General features: G+C 44.8%; 1 protein-coding gene across 5 annotated transcripts in view; it reads right to left on the reverse strand.

Moving 5' to 3' along the window:
* Fndc1 (fibronectin type III domain containing 1) overlaps positions 1–18,265 on the reverse strand; it is an 88,772-nt gene that overhangs the window by 18,416 nt on the left and 52,091 nt on the right. For 4 of the 5 annotated variants that reach the window (XM_006523350.4, XM_006523349.4, XM_006523352.4 and 1 more), the window contains 5 exons: positions 14,407–16,821; positions 12,672–12,772; positions 9,404–9,515; positions 7,974–8,423; positions 1,478–1,546 (listed from right to left, as the gene is read on the reverse strand). In XM_006523350.4, coding sequence (XP_006523413.1) covers positions 1,478–1,546; positions 7,974–8,423; positions 9,404–9,515; positions 12,672–12,772; positions 14,407–16,821 — 3,147 coding nt within the window. Of the gene's footprint in view, positions 1–1,471; positions 1,547–4,497; positions 4,591–6,912; positions 8,424–9,403; positions 9,516–12,671; positions 12,773–14,406; positions 16,822–18,265 lie in introns of those variants that run through there. The other variant, XR_385179.4, reaches the window with a different exon arrangement.

Here is an 18,265-nt window from a genome sequence, read left to right on the forward strand (position 1 = left end):
CCCCTTTAACACACACTCTAGAACAACTGTTATATGCAGTTGCATATTATAAAAGGGAAAGAAAGAGGAAGAAAAAAGACACACATGTACCCACAAACATGAAGTTTAAGGAATAGAAAAGGGGAGGCCTTTAGAACTTTCCAGGCTGTGCTCATGCCCAGAGCTAATCCTTACCTTAATTTCCTTTTCTTTTTCTCTTTTTAAGCTCTAGAAGATCACATTGGGGATAGAGACGGCTCAGTGGTTAAGAGTGCTTACTTCTCAGGCAGAGGATCTAGATTCAGTTCCCAGCACCCATGGCAGGTGGCTCACAACTTTTAGCACCTACAGTTCCAGGAGACCTGACACCCTCTAACCTCCATAGGCACCTGTATACACATGGTACATAGGAATTTGCACAACACATATATGTACAGATAAATAATAAGTTTTATATAAAATAACTCTATAAAAATCACACCAGAAAATAAATTTAGGTTTTAAAAAAACCTTGGGGCTGGAGAGACGATTTAACAGTTAAGAGAACTTGCTGCTCTCACAGAGGACTCAGGTTAGGTTCCAAGCACCCACATTAGGCAGCTCACAACTGTCCAAGGGATCTGACACCCTCTTTTGGTCACCAGCCGCCGCACTGTGCTCATGTGGCGGCGTACATACACATACTCAGACATAACACATACACATAAAATTTAAAAATGAATTAATCTTAGCCAAAATCTGAGTACAGAGGAGACTGAAAATAATGCTCTAAAAAGAACCAACCTTTTAACATTTAAAAAAAGAAAATAAAACTGATCCCCTTAACTGCTCAAAGATGGAAGGAGGAGAAAGTCAGTGAGTGTTTTGCAAGGTGCTGAGAAATCTTGCTGGATTTTCTAGTCCCTGCTGTTTTTCTTTCAAATCAATCATCATTTGAAAACTGCAGGGGGTCTCATTTAATTATGAATAAAGAGAGCATCAAAAGCAACATTGTTCACAGGATTGTAGCTCAAGACACCAGATGCCAGAAGGTGAGAGGAAGCAGACCATGGGCTTGGGCAACAAAGGCCCGCACCAGGTAGGCAAGTCTCCAAGGTGAACTTCTCACTTGCAGAGGCAATTCCAGAAAAGACAAGACAACTCCAGCGTCCTATGGGTAACTAAGAGCAGTTGCCATTTCTTAAAGAGACTGCTGGAGCTGGGTCAGGGGCATCCTGGAATTCTGAACTTGACTATTTGAAAAGATTCCGTGTTAAGAAACCAACACATCTCCAAGCAGCGTCTATATTATTTAATTCGAAAGGAAAAGAAATGAGAAAGGACAAAGTGTTGACTTACAGATGAGTCCACTGGGTTCCTCCCAGGGACCTAACGGCTGCTTATGTCACCGCCTGCCACTGCCAGGTACTAGCAGTGTGTAGCAGCACATAAAAAAAAAAAGTCTTGTAACTAAAATAAGATCTTGTGATTAGAAAGCAAAGTGAGATCGTCTCCATACCGTCATCGTATACAACATAGTCCTCTTCTGTGGGTGGTGCAGTGTCAGTCTCCAGGCCTGAGAAGTCATCTAGGGAGGAAGAGGGAAGGAGACCCATCACCACGTGACTCTTCCGGCGCTCTTAGAATTCTGCCCCCAGAGCAGCAGCTCACTCATCCTGAGCACCTCCTGGAAACCAGCCACCAATACCAGTGTCTCCTCGGTTTTCCAGAAGACTGGCCATCCAGATCCTCAAACAGATCTCTCTTTGAGATCAGAGAAAGGCAATCCAATCAATACCTTTTACTCAGGAGCAAACCACCCTGCTCTATATTTCTAGAGCCTTCTGCTACCCTCCCAGTCACCTCCACCCACCTGTCTGAACTGCTCTAGACCTGGAGGGAGGGCCTCCTGTGTCTGGACAAGCCTGGACACATTTGCTCAGAGATCAGCCAGGAGAGGGGGACCCTGGGTGGTGACGAAAATCCCCTTCCCTGGGAGCTCATGTTATCTACCTTTATTCTCCACCTAATTTTACCTTGCCATTAGAATATTCTAGAACCAGGGTGATTTCCTGCCTCTGCTTTCTTGTAGCTTGGCAGACTGCATGACTTGAGTTTCCCTTGCTTCTCTGTGTCAGCCAAGACCATGCCCTGACTTAAAGCTCTTCCATTTTGGTTGACAGTTCCTGCAAATGCAGCAATTTGGTTAAGGTGCTTGCTTCTCTAGCCCCTGCCCTCATAGCCTTGGGGGACCCTAGTAATTGCCAGGAAAGGTATTTGTCAATTACATGACATTGACTGACTCAGTGGTTACCCCTAGCTACAGGGGACTGTGAGCCAATTCTAAGGGGGATTGTGAGTCCTTTCCTGCAATTCCTTTGTACCCTAAAACTGTCCCCACTTGTAAGTAGATGGCAGGCTCAGGGTTTTACAGAGAGCCTTCTCTGCAGCCCTACCACCCAATTAAAAGACCCATTGTCTCAAGTCACCTGTCTTTCCTTCCCAATGACCTTTTACTGTGACTCAGGAAATTGCTTCTGACTAGATTCCTTGACTTGCATATGAGCTTTGAAGCCAATGAAGTTTTATCCAAACAGCTCAGAGGAGCTCCTTCTCCTTATGACCTGAAGCCCATGCCAGCCACAATAGAGAACTCTCTGGACACAACGCCTTCTTGAGAAGGGTGGAGGGGATAGCATGAGGAAGGTGGCTACTGGATGCCTTCTGAACTTTGGGTGCTCTCAGTGGATGTTGTGTGAGTTAATAATCTTCACAACATACCCTTGGGATAATAGTGTTTATCACACCCACTTCTGCATTCCACACCGGGGCTCTATAGGATTTGTAATGGCCTGAAGCCACACAGGGGCAGAACACAAAACTGGAGTTTCAGGCTCTTTGGCTCAGAGAACATGTCTTTCTACTCCAGCAAACCGGTTGCCTCTATGTTTCAGAGCTGAACTACCCAATCCAACCATCTGTGAACCCTTGCTGTCTGACTCAACATTTCATAGGGAAACAAAGGAAAACAACTATCTAAATTCCCATCTCCCAGGAAACCACATGTATCCATCCGGCACTTTCTAAACTGTTAGAAGACACTGATCTAATTTACCTAGCAACGTTTCTGTGTAACAATCCTATCAGTTCCCTTGGAGCTTTTAGTAAGCATTACACAGTGAGCTTAACGGTGCTGAAGTCAGCTGCTAAGGCAGAAGGCAGGGGAACTCAGCTGTCACCAGCCCATAGCATCAGGACACGCACAGCCACCCTCATCTGCCCTAGATGGGCACCAGCATCATAGACATCATCCCAGGGTGATGACCCGTGCTTACAGTGATTGCTACTAAGGCCAGTTCCAGTTCATCCACTCTTAGGGGCGAAATGGTCATCTTTTCAAAAAATCCCAAGCATGGTTTTCATTAAATAATATTATTATCCACAGGCCAGGGCAACATCAACAGCCTGAAGCCAAGATGGCGCAACTCCTGAGCAAATTCAAGTCTGTTTGAGGGTTCATGGTTCCTGAAGTTTGGGTATATCTTACCATTGGTTCCTGATCTACCTCCCTCCGCCCCATCTGCCAGTTGGGTTTTTAGGAGCACAGTGTGACTTTCTTATTCACCATGTCTATTTCATTTCCATTATGTCTCCAGGTTTAAAAAAGAACAAAAATGTTGGGTTTTTAGGAGCACAGTGTGACTTTCTTATTTGCCATGTCTATTTCATTTCCATTATGTCTCCAGGTTTAAAAAAGAACAAAAATGTACATTTTTAATATCCCGGATGAAACAGAACAGAGAGAAGCAGGTTTTTCCCTTTGTGGATACCCATGTTCACCGAAACTCCTTGAGATGCTGAGGTAGATAGTACCTTACAGAAGGTCACATGTATTTTTTTTTACCTGTCAACTTAGATCACCTCTTGTGGTGACCAACACAAGGCCTCTGGCACAAGGGAACATCTCACAGAGTCATTTAACACATTTCTAAAATCAAATAAAATCACTTATTTGTTCTCAGAATTACCACAGTCTTCTCTCCAAGTAAGTGTATCATCTGTATGTAGCGAGCCACATCTCATCAGAACAGATGGCCTCCTGACTGCCGTACAAGACCACCTGGAACTACGTAAAACTGGGTATCTTATACGGCAACCTAGATCCGATGTCAAAACTTTGACATTCATATAAAAGTGGCTTCCAGACATAGGCATGGAGGTGTAGCCAAGTCTTCCCAGCCACAGTCATGTAAAAGAAATAACAAAACAAAACAAACAAACAAACGAATGTTCGATGTCTCCATGGAATTAAGGCCTCAGCTCCCGAGACATTAAAGTAGCTTTTTTTTTTTTTTTTAAAGTTTGTTCTCCGTAAAAGTTTGGAGGGAGGAAGTTGACTCCAGCCTTGGGAAATTAGGGACATCCCCATATGGTATGGTGTGTCGACTGGGAATACATCCCAATCATTGTCTTTGTATTTTCTGTCAGGAGGGTGAACACGGCAGGCTGGAATTATCTTCTATAATGATGAATGTGTACCTCTCCAACATGTAACAAGATCACGTTACAAACTCTTGAACGTTCAGTAGGCTCAAAGCACTTCCAGAGATGTGCAATCATCCAGTCTAGATCCTGGAAAACAAAGATTAATGGTTTTAATTTCCCAGTTAGACAACCCAGAATGCTTGTATCTTAAGATATTTAGATGCCTGAAAAGATAACCTGGTACCCTGAAAAACTGGAGACATGAAAGAGTCTGTTAGCTCCAGAGGTTCATTACTGAGAGGAGAAGCTAATTCTAGCTAAAACTAAAAACTAAAAACTAAAACCATTGTCCTAGTGTATGTGAGTATGTGTGTGTGTGTGTGTGTGCACGTGAATGTATGTACTTGTGTGTGTGTTTGCTCATGTGTGTGTGTAAAGAGAGAGGAATAAATGCAATAATACACAGGAAACAAGCATGTAATGTAAATCTATGGCTACGGGAACGTACAGCATCCATAACAAATGAGGAAGTAACCATAAATAACATAGTTGCTGGCATGACCGAGTAGCCCATGGTTATTACTAGAACATTTCTTGGAAGCAATTTTCAAAGGAAAGGAGGAGACATGACTTAACCAAGGGAGCCAAGAGTTGCACGTTTGCACTGGAAGAAAACACCAGGACTTTACAAATGGAATGGAATGTCCAATGGCCAGCTGAAGTAGGGTGAGGACAGAGGATTGGAAAGGCCCCTCATTGATATTTTTTACTACCACCAGTACAGGTTCCAAGTTATAACTGTTGTAGCAATGAACACTGCAGTTCCTGGGCTGAAGGGAGCCACAGCCAGGATGCTGTCTGGGTAGTTTTAACTGCGGACAGAGGGAGCCACAGTATATACACAGCAAGTGCTTATTCAGGATTGAACTCTACTTAGCACAACAAAGGAGGTTGTGCTAAGGGAATGAGAAGGTGAAAAGCACAACTAGGGCATGGATGAGACCCAGGAGTTTCTGTGGTTCTGTAGGGAAGATCAGGAACAGGTCTTGCTTCCCTGATGCTGGGGCTTTACTGGGACCATCTCTTCTCTAAGTGTCATTGCAATATTAACCGAGCATTCTTCAACCGATACCATCACAAGGTGCTCAGTTGACAAAGAACTCATGTGTGTTACATAGTTGCTGAGCAGGCTTTTCTAGAGCAATCTGACTCTTTTCAAACCTCAAGCCATCTTTGCAACTAAGTTTCTACACAAGAGGCAGGCACTGTGGCTGGTTCCTGATCATAGTAGATAATGATATGTTAAACCGGAAGCAAGTGGACAGAAAGCCATTGGAACCTACTGTAAGAAACTCAGAAAGTAATAACCTATGGGTGTTAGCTAGTGGACCAGCCTAGTGACACAGAGAAAAACAACAACTCCGAGACATAAAATGGGGGAGAAAAAGACTAAACACTGGGGGGAGGGGGGAGGAGCTGAGGACTCTGAGGGGTGCTGTGGGGTCTGTGGTCCTGATGTTGGGATATGTTTATGAATCGTCTCATTCCTAAGATCTTCAGACTGTAGATTAAATACCCACAGCTCCGTATACATCAACCACACCTCTGTGAAAGGGTTTTAAATTAAAATACAAAGTAACTACAATTGCAATGAAAGCAAGAAAGAAGACATACGAGTTTTAGGGACGGCTGATAGAGAATGCTGAGTGCACTGAAGGATTTTAAGGCTAACTCAGAGTCAGTTAAACATGGAGGAGAGATGTGCCGCTCTCGCCAAATTTAATTTTGCGCCAGACTCTGTGTTTATTTGTTCTTGATTTCAAAATACTGCCAAAAAGTGTATTAGCCTTTGGGTTGGACCAAGGAGACAGAAGAGGGGATGCAAGTGAAATGAACACTCTGCATTGTGGTTGAAGAAAAAAAAAAAGCATTGACAAGAAATGCTGAGGAAATCTACTGGGTTTCATGCCAAATTAAAGTCTGCAGTAGGAAAGTGTCAATGAACGGCCTCGCTGGGGGGCCTTTAAGATTCAGCCCAAGAGAAAACAAAACAGCAGAGATGGAAATCAAACCCTGGCCTTACAAACCCTTTTGTTTACAACCTTACAAAGTTGGTAATCTGCCGAAAAGTTGGTTATCTGCTGCCGTAGTTACATCTCTATTTCCAGAAACAAACGTGTCAGTGCAAGTAGAAGGAAGAAGCCACTCAAATACTACTAGAAAGTCAAAGATAAATCCCAGACCGGGGAGACAGCTTGGCAGGTAAAGGCACTTGCCACCAAGCTTAATGACCAGAGTTCCATCCCTAGAACCCACATGGTAGAGAATTGACTCTCACAGGTTATCTTCCAACCTCCATATGCATACTCTGGCATGTGTATACCCAACATCTCTTACCCCAGTAAACAAACAAACAAACAAACATATGTTAAACAAAGAAAAAGTAAAACCATTCAGAGTTGTACTCACTGGCCATTCTAAGACTTCTCTCACCAGTGACTCTCTCGCCCCCTCGGTCTGCACCTCTTTGCTCTCTGCTGTGGACCTTTAAGATGTCAAGTTTTCCCATTAACTTTTCATCTTCCCATGCAAACAATTCCTTGGAAGTGGCTTCTCATTCTGAACGCAGTGTTAATGTCAGATTCGTCAGGGCTCGTCATGCGCAGTGATGCTCTGCAGTTCTAGGCTTGCAAATACGTCCTGAGAGGAAGGGTCTTCAGCCTGTGTTAGACTAAGATACACGGGCTTTACAGCCTATGGAGCCTAGCGGGACTCTGTCTCCTGCATGTCAGAGGCAGAGCTTTGTCCACAGTAGTCTGAATGGGATGATGACACGCCATTCTACTGTGACCTGGACCATCGGTGGGAAGACAGGCAGATGTCAGGAGTAACTGGAGAGCCCTGATCAAGCGCGGTGAAGCGGGAGATGTTGTCTGTTTTTATCCAATGGAAACTCCATACTCTCAGGAGAAGCCTCACCACTTGACACTGGCTGTCTCCAAAAGGAAAGCTGATCACAGGGAGCTTCGCTGCCCAGTGCACTGACAGCTTTCCTGGAGCTCATGGGGAGATTGTTATCTAATGAGCCACCAAGTCAGAAACCCATCTGACCTGTTAAATCTCAGAACCATCTCAGAACTGACCTACCAGTACTTCTTCCTCTCTCCCTCTCCCTCTCTCCCTCCATCTCTTGCTCTCTCACTCTCTCGTTCTCTCTTTCTCACGCATGTATATACACATAGACATACCAACAATACACAGTAGAATCCCTTGGGAAACATAACCTGAACCAATAATACTGTTTCAGTTGTTAGATAAACAAAAGACACCCTGAATTTTAATGATAACCTGTGTGTATAGATATATCTCACGCCATATTTCTTACTGAATGAATCTGACAGCCTTGATTCTGCTTGGCTGCCATTCTGCCCTAGACAGCATTCACCCTTTTCTGTCTGGCTCTGAGACTTATCTCTGTCTTGCAGTATATTAGGTAAGTAAGTTGCCTACATTAGAACGAAGTTGGTTACCTTCCTCGGGGTAGCACTCTGGAATCCCATTTGAGCCCATTATAAGGTTGCCAGCTTCATCCTGGTGTTCCAGGGTCCCAGGGGGACAAGTAGGAGAAGGGGTGGTAGGTTCTGGAGTGGTGGTAGTGGTCGTTGTCCTGCGAGTAGCTCGAATTGTAGTTGTGGGATGCCTGGTAGTGGTTGTGCGGCGGGTGGTTGTGCGGCGGGTGGTGGTGGTTGTGGTTGTAGGCGGCCGGGTTGTGGTGGTCAGCACAGTGGTGGTTGTTGTGGTTGGAAGCATGGTTGTGGTAGGAGAGTATGTGGTGGTTTTGATCACCTCCAAGCCCACTAAGGGCTTCCCTCCGAGACTCAAGATGGGTTTATCCTGGGCACTGGCCACAGGTTTGCCATGTCTCCCCTGCCCAAAGAGGGGGAGGCCATCAGGACTCACCATAGGGGTTCCTCCCAGATCTGAAATAAAACCAAGGGAGAGATATGTAGCGAGGTGAAACAATCTAGAGGTCAGGAGGCACAAAGAGAATGTGTCTTCTCGGAGCTGACGTATGCCTATGCTTTAACAAGCAAATGGCAGAGGAGTAACTGGGGATGTATATATCTGAGGTGGTAGTATCGGCTGCTATCTAGAATAGATGGGTTTAGGACATCGTCCATCATCCCCCCACCCCTTTATAGAACCATAGAAACTCTCATGTCAGGATGTGCCATTACCAGAGAAAACTCCGTGTCTGCTAAGGGAAGTGGCTCTTTGCTCTTTATTTTAACTTCTAGAGGAGAACACATGTTAGGTTGGGCCAGGAACAGCAAACATTTCTCACAAAAGGCCAGAGAGTATGTATTTTAAACTTTACAGGGCAGATGGAGCTGTTCAACTCAGCCCTTGTAGGGCAAAACATACACTAGACAGGGCATAAACAATACAGAACAGATGGGCTACCTAAATAAATGCTCCCATGTTCCAATAATGCCTCTGTGTGTATGTGTGTGTGTGTGTGTGTGTGTGTGTGTGTGTGTGTGTGTGTGGTGTGTATGCTGAAATGTGAATTTAGTATGTGTTTACCACATGTCACAAGACAGACATTGTTCTTCTGCAATAGGGGAAGAATCATTTTTAAGAACTATTCTGGGCTCATAGGCCTTGCAAAAACAGGCTGCGCAGGAGTTGATCTGTGGGCTGTAGTTTTCTGACCTGTGCTCCAAATGGCTAAACTCAGGAACAAACTAGATTATACATTTCTAGGAGAGGATTCTAAAGAAATTGGGTGATTAAAACCATGAGGCAAATGCTATATTCTGGTCCCTTTGGGGACCTTCTTCCCACATGGCTGACGGGGCAGAGCCACTGGCAACCATTAGAAAGGAGGGGCCTGGTGAGGACCAAACCTATTCCACAGTTCACGAGGCTTTGGTTCCTAGGAACCAGTCTCACTCACCCACGATGGTGCGACCATCTCCCCCGAGTCTCACCCGGAGAGGGTTGCCATGTGAGTCTTGCAGGTACCGCCCTTCTGCATTCAACACCAAGCCGCGATCCAGGTCTACAACCTAAACCAAAACAACACGGATGGAAAGAGGTGCCAGGAATCCCTCAAAATGTTCACATCTCTAACTCTGTGTGCAGACACGTGAGCAGACACGGGAAGAAGCTAGAGCATGAGAGGGAAACACGCTTGTCGCTAAGCTGTGCAAGGCCTGCATCATTAAGCACAGTAGTACCTCATATTGGACTGCTTTCACCATATCACATGGCTGACCTACATAATTCATACACTTTTTTGCTTATCAAATATGCAAAAAACATTCAAAGTATTTTTCCTAGTTAAGTATATCATATCTGATGTCAAAACCCATGGATCCATCAACAGACAGAAGAGCTTAAGTAAATAATGACCCAGGAATCTCATATATATTGATCTAAATTGATGCATACCCAGACAACAGGACTGATTACTTAGAAAAAAAATGCATTTTGTACACAAGCTTGAAACTGTCAGAGACGCATGTTCTGAAAACATATCACCCAAACGGCCACCAAGGGGATCACTCCTGACATATCACCCAAATGGTCACCAGGGGGTCACTCCTGACATATCACCCAAACGGCCACCCAGGGGGTCACTCCTGACATATCACCCAAATGGCCACCCAGGGGGTCACTCCTGACTATCACCCAAATGGTCACCAGGGGGTCACTCCTGACATATCACCCAAACGGCCACCCAGGGGGTCACTCCTGACATATCACCCAAACAGCCACCAAGGGGGTCACTCCTGACATATCACCCAAACGGTCACCAAGGGGGTCACTCCTGACATATCACCCAAACGGCCACCAAGGGGGTCACTCCTGAAAACCATTTTGGAGCAAGGAACATTTGTTTCCTTTCCTTTCCTTTCCTTGTCTTTCTGAACTTCTTTAAGGATTGATAGATATCACAGTTGCTTAAAAATATGAAATGTTTTCATTGTGTTATTTATGTTAAAAATAAATTAAATTTTGATTATTGAACTACTTTTTAACTTATAGAAATAGTATAAAATATAGAATGCATAGAGAAACATCCTATTCCAAGAAATTATAAAACTTGAAAATCCATTCTTTTCCCTCTGAGAAAGAGCTCGTGTCTTCCCTGACATGAGTCAGTCCCTTAAGTGTGGTCCTGGACTAACATTCCACATCCATTAGTGACTTTTCAGATACACACTGGACTGAGGCTTACAGTGATCCCACACTGAGGAACATCTGAAACCCTGTCTCTACATAACCATAATACGAAAGAAGTCCTGCTTTAACAGCAAACGTGAGGCATTTATTATAGATCCTACTTTCAAAATCAGCTCCAATCACCTCTCAGCATTTTGGCTAGGAAATGTTGTTGTCAAGACCTTTTCTTTTTTTCTTTTTTTAATTAATTAATTTTTTTCACATACCAAATGCTGCCCCCCCTCACAGAGACCCTACACCCATCCCTCTCCTTCTCCTCTGAGAGGGTGGGGCCCTGGGGGTGTCCCCAGACCCTAGCACATCAAGTCTCTTCAGGGTTAGGCCCATCCTCTCCCACTGAGGCCAGACAAGGAAGCCTTTTCAATTCAGAAAGATTTATAAAGTAAATTCTGTTTTGATCTGCATAGATCTCCTCTTTAGATAATATATGACAAAAAATTTCAGAGACTCTCAGTTTATTTTTTAAACCTTGTCATTGTAAATAGAAATCTTGACTGGTAATTCTACAATGAGATTTTTTTTTTATTCTTTCAAAGAATAATTCCAGGCCTTGAATATTGTTTTCTATTCTCTGCACTGAACCCACAAAAATCTCATAAATATTTATTTTAGCTCCAGGAAGGAATTTAGCATATTCTTTATCTAAACAAAAAGTACCATGACACATTTTCAATTTTAATCAGATATCGGTCAGATTCAAAAGATTATCTGATAAAATAATCTATCTGATTTAGAGTTTCTGTTCTTGGTTTTACTATTTCTTTTATAAATGAATTGAAACAACTAACAGAAAATACACATTACAGAGAGGATCTCTTGTGCACTGTGTGGAAGCATCACTTGTCAATAAAAAGCTGACTGGCCAATGAGCTTAGGCAGGAAATAGAAGGTGGGACTTCCAGCACAGAGAGAGACGGGATTCTGGGAAAGAGTAAGAGGCATTTGCTTCAGGCTCTGAGGAAGTTGGATGAAGTTGACTGCATGAAGCTGAGGGCATGTAACTAAGCATGTGTAAGGCATAGAATAGAATAAATGAGTTAGATAAGTTACAAGCTAGTCAGAGAATAAGCCAAAGCATTTATTCATAAATAATTAAGTCTCAGAGTTGTTATTCTGGGAACAAAGAGGCCAGGTAGAAAAGCTAGTGACTACAACATATAATAGCTAATTATACACTAAGCTAAAAATAAAAATTAAATACAGAGAAGAATATATTTAAAAAATTCTATAGGCTCAGGTAACTGCTGTGCTGGGACCACACATTCATCTTATTTTCCTGCCAGTCAAGACAAATAGAAAAGTTTTTGTGAGGTTTCCCAAGCCCAAGCCTCAGTCTTCAGCTTCAATGAACAAGTTAGTTACTTGGGAGAACCAAAGATTTTCTAGACATTGAAAGTAATTATATCCAAGTACCCTGTACACAGGTAGTTAAAACCAAAGATGAAGAAAAGAGAAAGTTTCTATTGTGGAGCGGTCATCACATTTGCTGCCTCAGTTTACCAAGTAGAAACATGTGCCTTTTCCTCTTTCTTAAGCTATGAAATTCTTAGATGGATGAGATCCTGATTCACATCTATGAATCCAGTGCCAGAGAGGCTGTGAATCAGGAGGAGCTCACATTTGTGGCCAGCTGGGGCACACTAAGAGTTTATCGATAAGATAGGGGAGGGAGGAGGAGGGGATGAGAGGCTAAAGGAGAGAGGAGGGGAGGAAGAGAAAATGTGAAGGGAGGGGAGCACAGGGGAGGGGAGACAGAGGAAGGGAGGGGAAAGGAGAGGAGAAGATAGGAGGGAGAGGAGAAGAGGAGAGCAGGGGAGAGAAGGGAGAAGAGGGGAGGGGAGACAGAGGAAGGGAGGAGAGAAAATAGGAGGGGGAGGGGAGGGGAGTAGCAGACTGCTTGATTTTTGGCACACAGTATCCACGGTTTTTCTCTTCCCACCAGGAACACCAAGAGTGCGTAACAAAGTTTACCCTACCCACTTTGTTCCTTGAGGACCATTGATAATTCTCTGTCCATTTGGTTTTCCAATACTACCAGGAGGTATGTTCTCGCCAACATTTGCCCTTCCATTATAACCTACACAGCAAAGAAAAGAGAAGAAAAAAAAATAAGTTCCTGGTAAATTAAACCTCTCTGGACTATTGACTTCATCACACTGTAAGTGCAAACACTTCATTTCCAACAAACACAAAACAGAATTTCAACCAATAGCATCTATGTGCTAGATAATAAACTTACAATGTGACTTCTACATGACAGTAATGTCTGCAGGATAGTCACGTGACAGTCTGACAGTGCTGAGGGATGGAGAAGGTGCCTCATAAGTATCTTAGGACATGAAGTGAAGACCTTAGTAGGTCTAGTTTCATTTTCACATGGACATTGGAAGAATGGGAAGGCACTGGAATGATGAAGACAAACTCTGATGTAGTTTAAAATCCATCAAACAGGACAGTTCGTTCCAGCTGACTCCCATCCCAGGACTCAGTGGCTGAGAAGCCATGTGGTGTTCTCACAGCATTCTGGGCTCCACAGCACAGTTTGAGACGTATTTACTGAGTTCTTCTATGGGACAGTTGGCCTTTGTCCTCACCTGGGAGTCTCTGTGGTCCAGCCTCACTTCAAGAGGAAGTGTTAGGGTTTCTGACAACACTGCTGGTCAGACTTAACCTCACTGCTTGCCTTGGAGAGCAAGCATGTGCTGGGTTCTGCTACATGCAAGGGACTGTTGAACATGGCATCTATTAAAGAAGTCATCGCTTTAAAAAGTCAAAGTGGAAAAACTATCCCAGCACGAGACAACGCATCAAGCAGATTAACAAATGCTGCCGGGTATGGTGATTCAGGATGCAGTCTTAGCACTCGAGGGGCTAAAGCAAGAGAACTATCTTAAGTTTGAGGGCAGCTTGAGCTATATATAGTCTGGAATACAGAGTGAGGCACTGTCTTGAATGGATCAATGAATCAATCAATGAATGAATCAATCAATCAGCCAGTACCACCAGATCCTAATGCATTTGTTGAAGATGTTCTAAGAAACACCAGCAATATGCAAGATAAGTGCAAGGTGCATATACACATATACACACATGCACATATATACACATGCACATATGCACATATGTTATTACTGTTGGTTCCTTAAATATGTGAATAACCAGTACATATATATCCATATTATGTAGACAAATCGCTATATATATTCACATGTACATATATGGAATATATATATATATATATATATATATACATGTATACATGTATACATATATATATTCACACATATTATTACTATTAATTCCTTAAGTATATTCTGCCAAGTGGAAAACTAAAGATACAATCTGGCTATAACCCACTTTTACAGATAAAGGGGCCGTTTGGAGGGTGATGGGAGAGTGGGTTTCATGTTAGGAACTCAACTATAGCTCAGACATCTCCCAGTGATGTGACTTGAAGCCAACAGCTCTGGTCTCTGAGGGTCAAACTCATCAGAAAAGCAGAGGCCACAGTGTAAGCCATCCCCTACCCCCACATACAACTGAACAAGGAAGTCGGCATACTGTCCATGCCTGGTTATGGTGGGTGCTTAGTAACACAGAATGGACTAAAAACAAGCAAACAAAAAACACTTTCAGAAATTGTGACAAACCCTAAGCACTTTTTAAAAAGAAATATAAAACGTTGGGTTGCAGAAGGCGAGAACCAGTTACCTGATGTAAGCACTGGTCTCGGCGGAGGCTGGCGGGAGACTGGCGTCCGGAACCTACGCTGCATCCGCTGCCGCAAAGACAGCATTGGTGTCGTGGAAGAGTAGGTGGAAGGGGCCCGGGTGGTATACCTTGGCCAGGAGTGCGTGCTTGCGCTGGGACTTGCAGTGACAGGGTTTCGAGGCTGGTACCAGGTAGGTGGATGTGAGGCTATTGGGGGGCTGCCTGGTGATCGCCTTCCGGGGATGCTGTCTTCTTCCTGTACAAGTTGCCCAATGGCAGCCTTGTCTCTGTCAAGGTTCCTGTCTGCATATTTGTTGTTCCGGGGGGAGGAGGAAGAAGGCCACTTTTTAACTGAGGTAGACAGAGAGTCTTCCTTGCCTTTTAAAATTCCTTCATTTTCCTCTTCCTCCTCAGTGAAGACTGATTGCTGAGATTCGGGTGGCAGAGGATGCTTGGAAGACGAGATCTTCTTTGCTGGTGTGGCCTGGAGCCCAGCCCTGCCAGGAACCTGGACCCGTGGGTGGGTGCTGCCAGGCCGGATGGGTCTCTCAGAGGCTCCCGAACGGCTGGGCTGAGGTCTGTTGCCACTGTTCCCTGACTGGGAGCCCATCTGCTGAGGTTTGAGAATGGATGGGGTGGTATCCTTGGCGTGAGCGGAGTGAGTGGGAGCCCGAGGGTCTGGGCCTTCAATTTCAGTGCTGTTGTCCTCGTAGCTGCTCTGGGAACCCTCATTCTGATTCTGGGGAGCCGAGGGGAGCACCCCACGGGAGTTTGCTGCGTGCGGGCGGTCAGGCCCGGTGTGAGCAAGAGACAACTTGGGCTGGGAAAGTGACCTATCTTTGCTCTGAGAACTAGAGAGCTCTGAGCTGCGACCTGGTGCCATTCTTCTGGGAACAGTGGACCCAGGGGAGGGCTGTGATCTCGATGCTGGATGTCTAGCAGGGGACAGCTGGCGGCTGGTGGATGATGGAGGTGTTTGAGGAGCACCCTCATCCGTGCTCAGTTGAAAGCCCTGAGCCTTGGAGGACAGAGGGGATTTGCCTCCTGGATGTACATCCGCTCCAGCAGCTTTGGAGTTTTCTGGGATGGGTTCCTTCCGGTACAAGCTGGCCCCTCTCTGGGAGCCTCTTCTCAGAGTGTCTGAGCCCCCAGAGATTGGATGACTGGAAGAGGAAGGTGTACGATCGTTGACCACAGTGGCTGGAAGTGGCTCTTCATCCTCACCATCTCCATAGACATCAGAGCCAGGCCTAGTGTGGGATGCTGGCAGCGAAGGAGCCCTGGTGAGGACTTTCGAGGCTGAGGTAGACTGGGGAGACCTAGAGGGCTGAAGCCTTGGTCCGCGGAGTTTGGGGAATCTGCTTGGATTTCTGCTGTGGGCAGGGAAGGGCTTATTCCGTATCAAACTAAAGTGCCCCAAGGCAGGCCGGGTCTGTTGGATCTGAGCAGTGGCCTCAGCTCGCCTTCTGGTGTCTCCTGCAGCTCTGTCAATATCCGCCCCACCATCAGAAGTGTCCTCTTCCTCGGAGCCCTCTGTCAGGGCAGAGGGACGAGAAGAGCTGACAGTTTGGGAAGGCATACGGGAACTAGAGGCATGGACATCCTGGCGATCCCTAGAAAGTGCGGGTCGAGAGGATCCTCCCTGCAGTAGGGAATGGCTCCGGGGTTGGGCTGCAGCGCTGGAATCTTCCTCGCTGGTGGAAGAATGGGACTGGCTCGATGCGGATGATGATGATGCCTTTGTACCCGGCTGCATCCGGCTTTTGTCTCTGAGCATGTTAGAAGCCGCATGGCGGCTAGGGACGGAAGTTAGCCTGGACCTGGCTGGATTCTTGGGAGATGACGGGGAAGAGACAGCTTTAGGGTCAGGGGATCCTGCTTGATCATACTCATTTTGGTCCACAGAATCATTGTCTATAGAGCTGAGCTGGTGGTAGGCTGAAGAAGCTGAAGGTTCAACCCTTGGACGAAGATGGGGGTCTAATGAGGGCCCACGCCTGTCCATCACTTCCTTGCGGGGCAGCACTGGCAGGCCAGTCCTGGCTGGAGTCCTACCAGGAGTCAGAACCCCATGACCAGATCTACTTGGTACCCTCAAGGGTTGCTTCTGATTTAGGGTCTCCAACCGTGATGAACGAGGATCTTCAAGGGAATCCAGTTCCTCCTCGCCAGTGACTTCTGTGGACTGCGGATCCAGCTCTCCCATTTTAGAGTGAAGCTGGGTTTTCCCGGGTACCACACTATTAGTTCGGATTTTGTTCAAGTCTGAGAGAGCATCCTTGACATTTTTGGCTGACGGCGTGTGTTCTGAGGAAGCTGCAACTTTGGGAGCTGGGGAAGAAGGCTGCTGCAGTTTCTCAGGTTTCCTGCTGCTGTCTCTCCCATTTGGCTGGGCACTGGCCTCAGTAGAACTGGCTGAAACATCAAAGGTTGTAGCACATTAAAGGATGGATGTCAGAGGAGATTAAGAGTAACCACCATCCAATGTGGATGTGTTCCAAATTGCTCATGACAATTGATCACTTTTAAGTCCTTAGAGATTCACATTCCCAATTACAACATTCTTTTTAAAAAGTTATATTTTACTCTAAACTTCTAGAACATATGTGTGAATTGAATCAGGAGATGTCTCAGTTTCTCATTTGAAGAAATTCTGGAATGAGTGCTTAGATACAGTCAGCCCTCTGTATCCATGGAGTCTGCAGCTACAGGTTCATCCAATCTTGCCTAGAAAATGTTTGGGGGAAAAATGTCTATACTAACCATGTATATACTCATTTTGCCCCTAAAGAACACAGTGTTTAAACAGCATTTGCATTTCTACTGCACTGGTGTGTAAGTAAGCTAAGGGTGATTTAAAGTGTGTGAGGAAATGTGGGGGCGGGGTCTATGCCAACTTCATAAAAAAGAGCATCTGCAGAGGTGGCATCCTTGGTGGGATTGGAACCAACCCCAAAATACTAAGGAATGTCTATGAGTCGCTGGTTTTGTAAGTGCAAAATCCTAAGTGGGGCTTTCTTAAACTAACTGTTGGTACATTGCCAATGTGTAGGATGGCTGGTCTTAGTGTCCAGTGACCGACACTCAAAGTTAGCAGAATAGTATATGGAACATGCAGGTGACTGGAGTGAGCACCAACCCCCCCCCCAAAAAAAAAAACCCTTACTTTCTGCTTGCTTCCTCTCTCTGGCTTAAAGTTTCTTTCAAAACTGATACATTTGTATCCCCCAAATAAGGCTTGAAAACAGAACCTCCAGTCGGCAAAATAGTATCTTAAACATATCCTGTCATTCATTCTGTTGTGGGAGCAGAACTGATTGAGGGAAGAGACATTGTATTGGAAGGGTATTTATATAGTAACAGGAGGCTCTAGAGGGAACAAACATCTTTTCCAGTGTCTTCCAACATGAAACTGTGGGCCTTCACAGCAGACAGTGAAGGCGAGAGTTGTGCACATCCAAAATAAATGTGGAAGCAATAAAAGAAGCATGGTCTACACACAGTCCACCCCATCTCTGGATTGTCATCAGTTTGTTGGTTTTAATACTGATCAGACAAACCGGACAGTTGAAAGTATTCTGAATAATGTGGCATTCCAAAATAACAGCGAACAAAGTGAACACATTTAATGATTGAAGCAGGGGCTAACAACTAAAATGTCAAATTAGTCTTTCAAACGTGTTTATATATTTTCTCCCTAAGCCCCAAATTAAATACTAAAATCAAAGTAATCATATAATTGACATGTTGACTAAACTGTAAATAATTATTAATACCAATCAGTAATATTTTAATCTTTGGAAAATTGATTTCCAAGGGGTCTACAGAATATTTTGAAAATTACTGTGCAAATTCAGGC

The sequence above is a fragment of the Mus musculus genome, chromosome 17 (assembly GCF_000001635.26).
Source record: "Mus musculus strain C57BL/6J chromosome 17, GRCm38.p6 C57BL/6J".
Classification (NCBI taxonomy): domain Eukaryota; kingdom Metazoa; phylum Chordata; class Mammalia; order Rodentia; family Muridae; genus Mus; species Mus musculus.